This window comes from Mus musculus, chromosome 8, assembly GCF_000001635.26.
Source record: "Mus musculus strain C57BL/6J chromosome 8, GRCm38.p6 C57BL/6J".
In the NCBI taxonomy this organism is placed as follows: domain Eukaryota; kingdom Metazoa; phylum Chordata; class Mammalia; order Rodentia; family Muridae; genus Mus; species Mus musculus.
Genome location: NC_000074.6, coordinates 68,818,824 through 68,830,377, shown reverse-complemented (window position 1 = coordinate 68,830,377; position 11,554 = coordinate 68,818,824). Strand labels below are relative to the sequence as shown.

General features: G+C 44.4%; 1 protein-coding gene across 13 annotated transcripts in view; it reads right to left on the bottom strand.

Annotated features, from left to right (window-relative positions):
- Positions 1-967: 967 nt before the first annotated feature.
- Positions 968-11,554, bottom strand: part of Ints10 (integrator complex subunit 10) — a 35,482-nt gene continuing 24,895 nt past the window's right edge. For 2 of the 13 annotated variants that reach the window (NM_001359129.1, XM_006509741.3), the window contains exons 14-19: positions 11,011-11,090; positions 9,561-9,723; positions 8,128-8,221; positions 6,111-6,188; positions 5,249-5,326; positions 968-3,101 (exon numbers count right to left, since the gene is read on the bottom strand). In NM_001359129.1, coding sequence (NP_001346058.1) covers positions 2,945-3,101; positions 5,249-5,326; positions 6,111-6,188; positions 8,128-8,221; positions 9,561-9,723; positions 11,011-11,090 — 650 coding nt within the window. In that variant the 3' untranslated portion in view covers positions 968-2,944. Of the gene's footprint in view, positions 3,102-5,248; positions 5,327-6,110; positions 6,189-8,127; positions 8,222-9,560; positions 9,724-11,010; positions 11,091-11,387; positions 11,444-11,554 lie in introns of those variants that run through there. The other 11 variants (XM_030243763.1, XM_030243762.1, NM_001293792.1 and 8 more) reach the window with 8 other exon arrangements.

Here is an 11,554-nt window from a genome sequence, read left to right as displayed (position 1 = left end):
CACATGGTGTTGCCATCTGTTCAGAAAACTCCCCATCATGGCACTTGAAATTTCACCATTAGGAACAGATGGTCAGTCATCTTAGGAGAGGCAGACGTGAAGCAGCTTTCATGATGATGTGTGTTAGCTACTGGTTGTTTCCTTTGACAGGGGGATGAGCTCTGGGCTACTATGGGAGTTTAAGTAAGAAAGAACAAGGGGTTTGGGAGGGGCTGAGTTAGAACTCAGGATCCACAGAGATGCAATGACCATGAGCTATCAACTCAGTGAGCATGGGAATGGAGTCTGTCATGTGCATAAGCAGTTTATTAGCACACATTTACTAAGCAGCTAAAAGGCTTTGTTATACCATCTATAACCCATATATAATTTACATTGATCACACTGTTTCCTCAGTACTAGGAATCAAAGTTGGGGCTTTTGAACACGCTAAACAAGGTTCTACCACTAAACTATAAGCCTGGTCCTTGTGTTTGCTGTTAGACTTCTATTTGAATGCCTTATACCAGGATTTGCTGTTCATCAACCTAATAAAATTGACTTCATGTTTCCAGGCCTAGTTAGTACATCCTGTCTCTTGAAGGTCTCTCCAGCACTGCCCACTCCCTCTCCCCTCATGATCATCTCTAAATGTGAGTTTAATTGATGACCCAGGCTTCTGGTCTAACGGGGGTCTCCCACGTGCCAAGTTTCTTTAGGTATGAAACGACACCCTTAGTTTCTAGTCTTTTTAGATAGCTACTTCCAAAGTACAGCACAACACCAGCATGGGGCGCTCTCAGGGAATCAACTAAATGTCCAGCCTCATTCCAACACCAGGAGCACAAACCTCGAGCATAGGTCACGAGCCCTGTCACTTCAGCACCAACACAGAACCTAAGTCTCAGATCCTCATCTGCTCACTAGACCTGCCTCACGGGGTTGTCAGGAGAAAATATGTGTGAAATACATGGCATTAGGCCTGAAATAGAGTTAACAAATGTTAGAATTATTTTATTATGTAAACCAATAACTGACCAGTGAGAGTACAGGTCATTCAGAAGCTAACAGCTGTTTCTACAGTTTAGTGTATCAAAGTTAATTTTCACCCGATTTGTGGTGAACTGACCTCAGACCCAGCACCCGCACACCAGGTTCCTGTTCTCAGAAAAGCCATCCCAGCAGAGTCTTGAGTCACAGAAGTGTATTCCAGGTAAAAAGTCAACTCAGGTCTTGATTTGAAGGGAGGCAGAGTCAGGCTGAAGGGAAAGGTCACACAGATAAACCTTACTTCCTTTACTTTTGCTTAAAACCACTGAGGCATTCTTTAGTATTATCTCAAGTTCCAAACTTAAGAAGATACACAAAACCATAAGGTGTCAACACTATGTTGAATTTCTAACAAAAATTTCTGCTCACACTGGCCCAAGCAGCATTCCAGAGCACACTGGCCAAACTATAGGTCACAGCATGTGACTGTTGACTGTAGCCCAGAACATTAACTCAAGGTTCTCGGAGGTGTGGAGCTGTCTCCCTTGACAAGCAAGGCTCTGGGCAGCTGGCTGACTTGGAGTTCTGGCTAAAACATTAGCACCTTGGTTTTCACCAGTCATTTCTTTTCATGGGTAACAAGCCACAAAGCTGCTCTCAACGAAAGGGAAGCCCTCCACTGGGCTCAAGGTGACCTGGCATGTCACTCACATCTGAACTTGGCATCCATTAGGAATGTAACCGTTAAATATAAACTACTATGTGACCTTTTTACCTTTGTTTTATTAATGGAATATGGACAATAACACTCAAATCATGAAATCACTTTATTTTTCTTCTGTCTATTCTCCAGCTTGCTGGGGCCCATAAAGCAGGAAATAAATAAGTGAAATTAAAAAAAAAATAGAAACCCCTACTGACTGTCTATAAGTAACCATCGTTAAATGTATGTGTGACACACTAAACTAGTGTGAAGTTAGGGCCAGTTTGAACACAATGACCTTTGGGTGACACTATTCAAATTATGACAGTTGATTTAACAAGAAAATCCTTTATACCTAAGACCTATGCCTCCATAAGTTAAGACCCAGAACATACACTAGAGTGACCTTTGGAAGAAATAAGAATGCCTGTTCTTTTTAGAAAATATCTGTAAAACAACCTAGTCTTTGGCAGCACCTAGAAAACATAATTCTAGTTGCTCTGTGTGTGTGTGTGTGTGTGTGTGTGTGTGTCTGTGTTTGCACATGTTCATTCTTGATCACACAGACAAGTACAGGGCAGGGCAGGGCAGGGCAGGGCAGGGCAGAGCAGGGCAGGGCAGGGTGCCAGATGGCTGTCAAGCAGTGATGCACGGCCCCAAGGGCCTAGGAGAGTCCACAGAGCCAGACTGACTTCCAGAGGCCCCAGCAGAGAGGAGGGTCCCCTGCACTTTGCTGTCTCCGATATTTCTCATCCTGTCTTTTCAGAGACTATAGAGTACCATGCCTGCAATGGGCTCTCAGCAGGGACAGGACAGGCCCAAGTTCAACTGTGCATAAATAAAACGAAAGGTCCAATGTTATCCTGATGTGTAATACTTACCAAAGCATATCAATAAAACACACCTGAGGTCATGGAAGACATATTCCATTAGGTAAATATATCAAAAAATTCATTCCTGCATTTAATTGTGTTGGATTTTTGCCCCTTTGCCATGATTAGAAAAATAGAAGACAAATGTACCCTACTTGAAACTAAAAATAAGTTTTTTTTTAAAACTTCAAATCTTTCGGGTTTTTATTTACAAAATGGATTGAATCTTATTTTGTACAAACTAAAAAAACCTGAAGTCTTAAAAATAGAAATAACTTCCTATACTCTTCGGATTGACTTTTAAGCAACTAAGGGAGTTAGAACTTGGTGTTTTTCTTCTTCATCAGCCCTGGTCTGGCAGCGCTTGTCATGGCTGAGCCGCTGGTGGCCAGGAGGTCTATCAGGTCAGAGTCTGCAGGAGCAAGATCTTCTCATTAATGCAGAAGCGATGTAGTACCGCCATCAGGTTCTCACCACAGCGGGAGACCTGGCGCTCCATGGCCAGGCGGAAGTCCTCCTTCACACCTTTGGTGATGCCTCGAGTGACTGTGTGGTGCCTGAGGTCAGCGAAAGGGAAACAGAAGAGACCACGGTTAACAGCAGCACCACAACCTAGTGTTACCTGGGTAGGAATCAGCCTGCCTCATAGCTAAGTATAGTCACGCATTTAAACCAAACTTAAAAAGAGAAGCTGCAACCAGATAACCATTCCTGACCATTCGTCTCAGTCTCCATACTAGGCAGATATCTTTCCTGTCCTAGACTGGGTCATTTCACACAGCCAAATGGTAAGTGAAGTGTCACCTGCTTTGCCTCTGAACTCCTGAAGCTCACACAATGCAGTGCCTTGGGCAGCTTTAGGTTCCACCTTCAGGAGCCTCTCTGTGCCGGAGACCAGGCCACAGACCAGAGAGACAACAGCAGGAAGAGGGAAGCATGCCCCAGTCACCAAGGAGCTCTCTGGCAGGCCTTCCATGGCTGCTAGGTGCAGAGAAGTTCTGGCCTCCACACAGCCGCTGGGGTCCCGGGGTGCAGGCCTATCCCCAGGGAGCTAAGGCAGGGCAGGTCCTTTGAGTGCCATGTCCATCCAGACTTTTGTCCTGAGACAGAACCATGTCACAGGTTGGAAAGGTACAACCACTGCCTGTGAGGGTCTATGAAGAGTAGAGCTATTCATGTGCTTGCTCATCTGTGGGTGGGTTAAATGGGAGCAAAAGCCAAGAGGTGTCTAACTGTGCGCCAAGAGCCGTGCGTTAGGACGGGAAAGGACAAACAGAACCCCAGAAATAAGGACAACAAAATGAACAGAGGAAAAGAAAAGTCTAGCAAAATTCAGTGGACTCCACCACAAACAGAGGCATTTTGGCTGCTAGTTTGGGAATGTGACAATTTCAGACAAACAAAAGCTACCTCTGTTTCCTGCCTATCCCCTGACTCTCCTCCAAGTCACAAAGTTCAACTACTGAGAAAACTGAGGCTGTGGCTATCACGCTGAAGGCTTGTGCTTCTAAACCGCATTATTACATAGAAAGTGAGCAGGAGTCACCTCGGCAGCGGCAGCGCAGAAGTAACACCGGGTGAAAACAAACCACTCTGAACAACCCAGGCATTTTAAAGAGCTTCTGGGAAGACAGCAGGGCCACGAGAAAATAGTGGTGCACGGACATTTCTAGTCTAGCTGGCTAACTCAGCTCGGTGTCTTTGAGGGTTAAAGATCTGACTCCTGCTGGGCACAAACTGATGCATAGTACTTTATGGTGCCTTGAGATATTTCTAACTTGAGTCCCTGGGCTGCAACCCAAAACTGAGCCAAGTACAAGTTATAATTATCTGCAGGCCGTATGACAGAGGACATATTCTCCCCTAATACTACAAAACACACAATTAAATATCTGCTTGTCATGGTCCTGTGGGATTGTTTCCACACATTAACAGCAACACAACTCAATATACATGCATCAGAGCCTCTATGCAAGTCTGGATGATGTCAACTACAGTCATGCTCCACAGGCAATGATTGACTGCACTGGTCCCTACAGCCTGGGTATGTAGCATGTAGGTCTGAGTAAGTGCACAGTACGATGGCCATGCAACAGCACAGTGCACAGCAGGCATGTCCCTGGTGTCAAGTGGCACATAGAGATAGCTAGGTCTTACGGCTTAAGAACAGGAGAATCTAGCCAAATAAACAGCATCATTTTAGCTTACGTACTAAATACTGCCAGTTCAGAAAGGAAAGGTCTGAAACTCTAAGGCAGGGAAAGACTGTGTGAATGTCTACGTAGAACAAAAAAAGTCCTGATCATTAATATGGAAATCTACAATAAAAATTTACTTGTGGCACATGTGTGTCAAGGTCCTTGAATACCCATGACCCAAACCCTTGCATTTTATTACAACAGAGTCGCAGCCTAGCGCGTCCTCTAACACTCACTCAGTCTAAGACAGTTTTACCAAACAGGTTTCCCTCCCCAGATCCAGAATGATTTTTAAATTCAACACAAACACACTGGCAACTCATGGAAAAAAAATTAAACATGTTACAATATTTACAACCAGATGGTTTGCCGAGGGATGCAGAACAAATTAAAAACAAATAAATAAAGCATGAAAAAGAGCACCGAGGGACAAAGAGCTGAAAACCATGGGCGGGAAAACATGTGACAAACAGCACACTATGAGCAGGTGTTTTTCCACTTGGTACCTGTCAGCAGTCTGTATGCTGGGCTGAAGCACAGGTAAGAATTCCTGCTGCAGCAACCCCATGGGAGGGCTAGAAGGCCTTTAAAAAACAGCAAACAGCAGCATTCAAACACCCACACCAGCTCACCCTGCACTGCAAAACAACACTCCAGAGAAGATACACGAGACTGGAAGCGGACTGTACAGAAACTTTAACCTCCACAAGCCCCTGGCCGTGGCATGTCTTCAAGGGACTGGGAGAAGCTGAGGGCCCCACCGCACCCACTGCTGGTGCCAGTCTAGAGGCGTCTTGGCTGCTGGTCCCAGAGCTCTGCCCACTTGTGATAAATCAGTGAGGAGGGGGGAGTGGGGGAGGGTAACTTCTGAGAAGGTCTGATTCAAAATCCAGCCTCCTTCATTCACTCTTCTCATGCCCACGCATCCCAGAATTATACCTGGAGATGCCAGCTAGCCACCTCTGGCAGGACTGAGGCCCTGAACTGAAAGGCCCTCCTAAAAAGGGCTCAGAAGGGCTGGCAATGCTTTCAGTAAAGAAAGGGTGAGCTTCAGATTTCGGGGGGGGGGGGGCAAGGCTGGGACCCATGGTTTTGCAGAATTCTGTAATAAAAATTTAGCACATTAGCTGGTAGTCACCCCAGAGAATATCTTTTTTTTTTTTCCATTTTGATCCAGTCTAATGCAACTATGGTACTGTGAATATCAGCATAGAAACATTTCTCTGATTTAACACAAATTAGAACAACATATCTATACAACAAATGAAGAACTGATGCCTCCTTGTGGCCTGGCACCAAGTGCCTGGTGTTTGTACTGTACCTGCTTGCATCCGAGATGCTACAACTAGGACGGACTCACAACCTTACCCCAAGGGGAGGAGAGGTACACTGCTCACAACATCTCTGCCACTCATCTGGAGGGACCACCCAAAAGGTCTGCAATGGCTTCAGAGAATTTGTTTGGAACCCAAAGGGAAAAGGAATATAGATAGTTTTATTCAAGAGTCTAATCACACCTCATTCAGTCAAAGCTCTGTCTTATGCAGTTTGATTCTCTTGGTGTCACTTAGGTAGAGATTATCTAAAATACAGATTTCAAATTCATATTGAGACCTCACAGAGAACATTCCTACAAGGTCAGATCGCTAGTTAATAATCCCTAGTCCTTTGTCCAAGCCAAGTCAACCATGGGTTTTTAGGAGGCTTATCTCCTATAGAAAGTTCAAGGAAATTTTGGTTGATCAAAGTGGGAGAGCCTTGGAAAGCAAGACAGAGGCCTCCTTGTACAAATAACTTTTCCAGTGACATTATCTGGGCAGTTGATATGTCCTCATTTTAAATTCCAAGTCTTAGGGACTATTTGCAGGTTGACACTGTTCAAACCAAGAGAATATGGGGACAGTGCAAAGGCCCAGTACAGTGAGGCTGGAGTTGAGGTCTGTAGAGTCATTCCCTCACTCTACCTCAGACATTCTCTTAGTCACGAGGCAATCCTCTGCAGATCGACTCGTGGTAGGGACAGTTGGGCTCTAGGACCATTCACAGTATGGCATTTTGAATCGTGGCTTATTGTTGAACTAAAAAACCTTGCTAAAGATATGCCAGCATAGTCAATTTCAGAACCTAGAAGTCCCCACAGAATAGGGGTTACCTGGGCTTCCATATATAGAAGCAACCTGTTCTTAAATGTGGTCAACAACACTTGGAACCATGCAGTTATGTCCCCCATCACTTTGGTTCATAATCAAAGTAGTAAATGGACAAGGGGAGAGGACAGTGTCTAGGACAACCTGACTACACAATCTCATCTACAAAGGTCCTCATATACTCCTAAGCATTTCCTTCGTTCCTTATAGGAACTGTTTAAGGCATGCAATATCATTTACAGGATGGGGAGGGGAGCTCCCATTCTTCTTTCTGCTCTTTAGGACAGATTCTACTGGGCCCTACTCTTGCTAAGATGCAATAAGGAAGGGATTGCTCACTATGGGACAAATTCCTTAGTTACAGAAACCCAACATAAGCATTTCTTTCTTACCTCTATCCTCCAACACCCCTAAGACTCTACAAAGACAGAGCAAAGGAAGGACTTTTGCTTTCAATAATTAAAAACTTGCTTCTGCCAAAACGGAGGGACAAAGCAGGTTTCCAGTCTCAGCAATGCACTCTTCCTGTTCTGGGCCGTCTCTTGTTGTAACTCTGACACTGACTTACAAACACAGAGTATGCAGGAAGTAAAGAAGGAAGTAAGCATGTGGCGCTTACAGTGGGGAGGATCTATTAGCCAAACTGCAGTGCGGACCGAGGAGAGAAGCAGGATTTATGAGCTAGTTAAACATCATGAGTGGTCACTAACTTGATCTTTTCATCTAAGATAACCTGGGTTTCTGTAGTAGCTTAAGGGTTCAGGGGCCACACTGGGGATGCACGTCCAGGGCCATTTTTGGGGAGCAGGTGTGTTTTAGAGGCACTAGAACCAGCTAATTTGCTTTGACTGCACAAGCAATGAGGAAGCTCAGAGAAGCTTAAGACAGTTTCTAAATAGAACCTGTAGATCCTCCCAATCCAGTACAATGTCAAGCACAGCTGCTTTCAATTAAATCAGAAATGAGTACTAAATTTTGGAAAGGAAAAGACATATAGAAATTTCTATCTAGTAAAAAATTTCCAAAGTAACAAAAATATCCCAATTTAAGCAACACTTTTCCCGCAGAAATGCACTAAGAAATGCATATCTTTAAGACACCCAGAACAAGTAGACCCTTGAAAACTGAGACCAGTTTGGAATCCTTTCCATTAAATTTCTGAAAGGTACAGAAATTTACAAATAGGTCATGCAGCACATGAAAGGCGAGCTTCGAAGAACAAAAGATCATCTGCTTACTTGATCAGCATTCCTTGATTTGGGAGTAATTCCAGATGAATCTTCCCTCCTTCTTGGGTTCTTAAATAAGCAAATTCCTCCAGCATATCAATGTCTGCAGGTCACATTCAGGTCAACCAACAGGTAACATGTTGCCCTGTTCTCCCAGGCGAAGAAACAGCTCTCAGCAGATAAAGAGCCTGCTTACCACCCTCCAACTAAGAACCACAGTCGGTTCCTGATCCAGATGCTGACTTTTACGTTAACCAAACTGCCCTATGGAAAGAAGCTCGTTGCACAAGAGGTGCCAGGCTGGGGTGGTAATGTCACTCAGCGACACGGGCGAGACTCATGCCTTGGGTGGACTGCATGAGCTCAAGCTTCAGACAAGCAAACTGGAAAGCATTAGCACATGGTCTCCCTGGAGAGACAAGCAAACGGATTCCACAGGGCCACCCGAGCCATTTCTTAGTTAAAATGACAAAAGCTAGCAGATAGGACGAATTGGGAGGATATTTGATGACAGAATGAGTTAGACAAAAAAAGATTATTTCTTCAGACCCAGCAGACAAGGTCTTCTGAGAATCCAGAGAACTCCATGCACAGTGTTAGATGGTGCATTCTTCTGGGGGAAAGTTATGTAACTTTCATTAGTCTTTAAAAAAAAAAATACTGGGGCTGGCGAGATGGCTCAGTGGTTAAGAGCGCCGACTGCTCTTCCGAAGGTCCCGAGTTCAAATCCCAGCAACCACATGGTGGCTCACAACCATCCGTAACGAAATCTGATGCCCTCTTCTGGAGTATCTGAGGATAGCTACAGTGTACTTACATATAATAAATAAATAAATCTTTAAAAAAAAAAATACTAAAAACCGCTGATCAGGCACTGGGAAATATGTAGTACACACATCCTACAACTTGAGAGGTTGTACTATGCAAAGCAAAGAAATGAAAGCAACCAAACCAGTGTTTGGTGTTGCCTCCATTCAAAGGCTGTCTTCCCTTCCAAGCATGCGAAGTCAAGTGCTGCCCGACTTAGAACTCTGCCTCATTCGCTTAACCTTTGGCAGCTCTGGTGGTGCAGGCCCAGTGCTAACACCTGATCCCAAAGGCAGCCTCTGTCCCAGGGGAGACCACTGGGATACTCTTTCCACAGAAAAAAAGCCGAGGTCTATGCTAAACCAACTGCTCTGGGCTGGCCAGAGGCTATTTTAACTGTGGGCATCTTGGCTGCCTTCTTGGGAGGAACAACAAACAGGCCCTGACTGTCCTGACTCCTTGAATTGTAGCTTTAAACTTCATTTGACTTTTACAAAGCAACTGCCACAGCTCCATTTCTAACTCTTACTCCTTCTTTCCCCACAAATAGTAAAAGCTCAACGGGTCCTAGTGGACAATGCCCCTGTGCTAAACATTCAAAAGCCACCGAGCTTATTTGTCCAGACGAAGGATACTTGTAACATAGCTGAAGAAGTTCTCATACTGGAAATTTCCTTGCTGGCAAATCTTACTGATGGCTTTCAGGAAAAGGTTCTCTCCCCGTGGCCACTCCTGCTGGAGCAGTACAATCACATGGCCCAGTGCCATGTCGTCTCTGCTGTCTGTAAAAGCTCTCAGCTGCAAGACAAAGATTTATATAGAAGAAATAAATCCAGGAAATATAGGCCATACCAAATATCACCTCCTAAAAAGGGGCTCCATATGTCAGTATATGCTACAAACCATTAAGACTATAAAACTGTTGCCATTGGACACCACACTCTTCTAAGGAGGGTGGATTCTAAAGAAGCCCAGGACCCCTCTGAGGACTGCACACGGCAGGTCACAAGATTTTAGACCAAAGTTGGACATGAATAGGTAAACTGGGAGTTTGTGAGTTTGAGAATCAGGGATAGAGAAGGTTGCATATTCCTATACGTTGAAGAGAATAGGAATTTTTTGTTACTGTTTTGTTCTTGTCCTGTGTATTTGAGACAGGGTCTCGGGTATAATAGGATGGCCCTACATTTGTTAGATAGCTGAGGATATGCCTAATCTTTGGATCTTCCTGCCTCCACTTCCCAAGTGCTGGGATTATAGGTATGCACTACTATGCCAAGCTTACGCAGTGGCAGGAATTGAACCCATGGATGCTGGGCAAGCACGCTGTGAATTAAGCCTTCTCCTCAACCTTAGAGGTATCTTTTAAGGGGATAACTATGAGTAGAAAGATAGGCAAGAAGCCATCACAGGAGGGCTGGAGATGATGGAGCTTGGAAGAAGGAAAGACATCCAACAATAAAGTGGAAGCTAAAGACAAGACCAAAGGTGCGACTTGACATGAACAGGCCCATAAAATCACACTTCAGAGGACTTCTCTGGTTCCAGGCAGCTATTAACGCTTAGTTAGTGTGGGACTACTGCATAAAGCAGTAACCTGTACTGTTGCCTTTTGCACACAAGCCTACTGAAATGGCTATACTCCGACCCCAAGGCTCTATTCCACTGTAGCCAAGGGTTGTGGTACCTTCAAGAGTCTTGGAGCCTTTCCAGTGCTACTGAGCCTTTGATGGTACTGAGCCTTTGACGGTGCTGACCCTCATGTCTAAAAGAATTAACTCCTTATACACTGGTGACCCCAATATTTATATTGCCTTCTTCTTTAGCTAATATATTCTGACATACACAACAGCAACAATTTTGCCATAACAAGCAAGGGGACCTGCTTGCCTTCCCTACTTCTATTCCTCAAGCACAGGGCTTATTTTCTACTTCCCCAGCCCACCTGTCAATTTCCAGCCCACAAGCTTTTCTCATCTGCCTTGTACAGTATAAAACAGTGTGAACAGAGCTGTTAGCTCTTGCCAGTTTACCAGGAGTGCTTCAAAGGGAATGTGTTTCCTGATAACCCCGTTTTAGACTCACCTTAAAGCAGGCCAGCATCAAGTGCAGGCAGTATGGCATGATAGCCTTACTGGTACAGGGCAGAAGCTTCAGATCCAAACCTACCACAAGGCCAGACTGTTAGTGAACCAGAGACAAGAGGTCTGACAAACAAATGTCTCACATGCTCCCTCAATAGGAGAAAAAGTCACAGAATCTGAGACACAGCAGACAACAATTAATTGTGTAACGATGACAATGGTTTCTGATTTCTAGAGTTGGTTTCTCAATTTTCTTTCCTACTCTATCAAATAATTATAATTATTTTTTCTATCAAATAATTATAATTTATTTCAAATATGCACAATGATCTATAAAGGGACTCTAACAAACCCAATGTGCTTGTCACTCACCTTCTGTGCATGTATAAATATTTAGGCTGCATATATGTACGTGTACCACATGTGTTCAGTACCTGTGGAGGTGAGACAGGGTGTTGGATCTCCTGGAGCTGGCATTACCGATAATTAGAAGCTGGCATGTAAGTGCTGGGACTATAACCTAGGTCATCTGCGAGAGCGCTGAG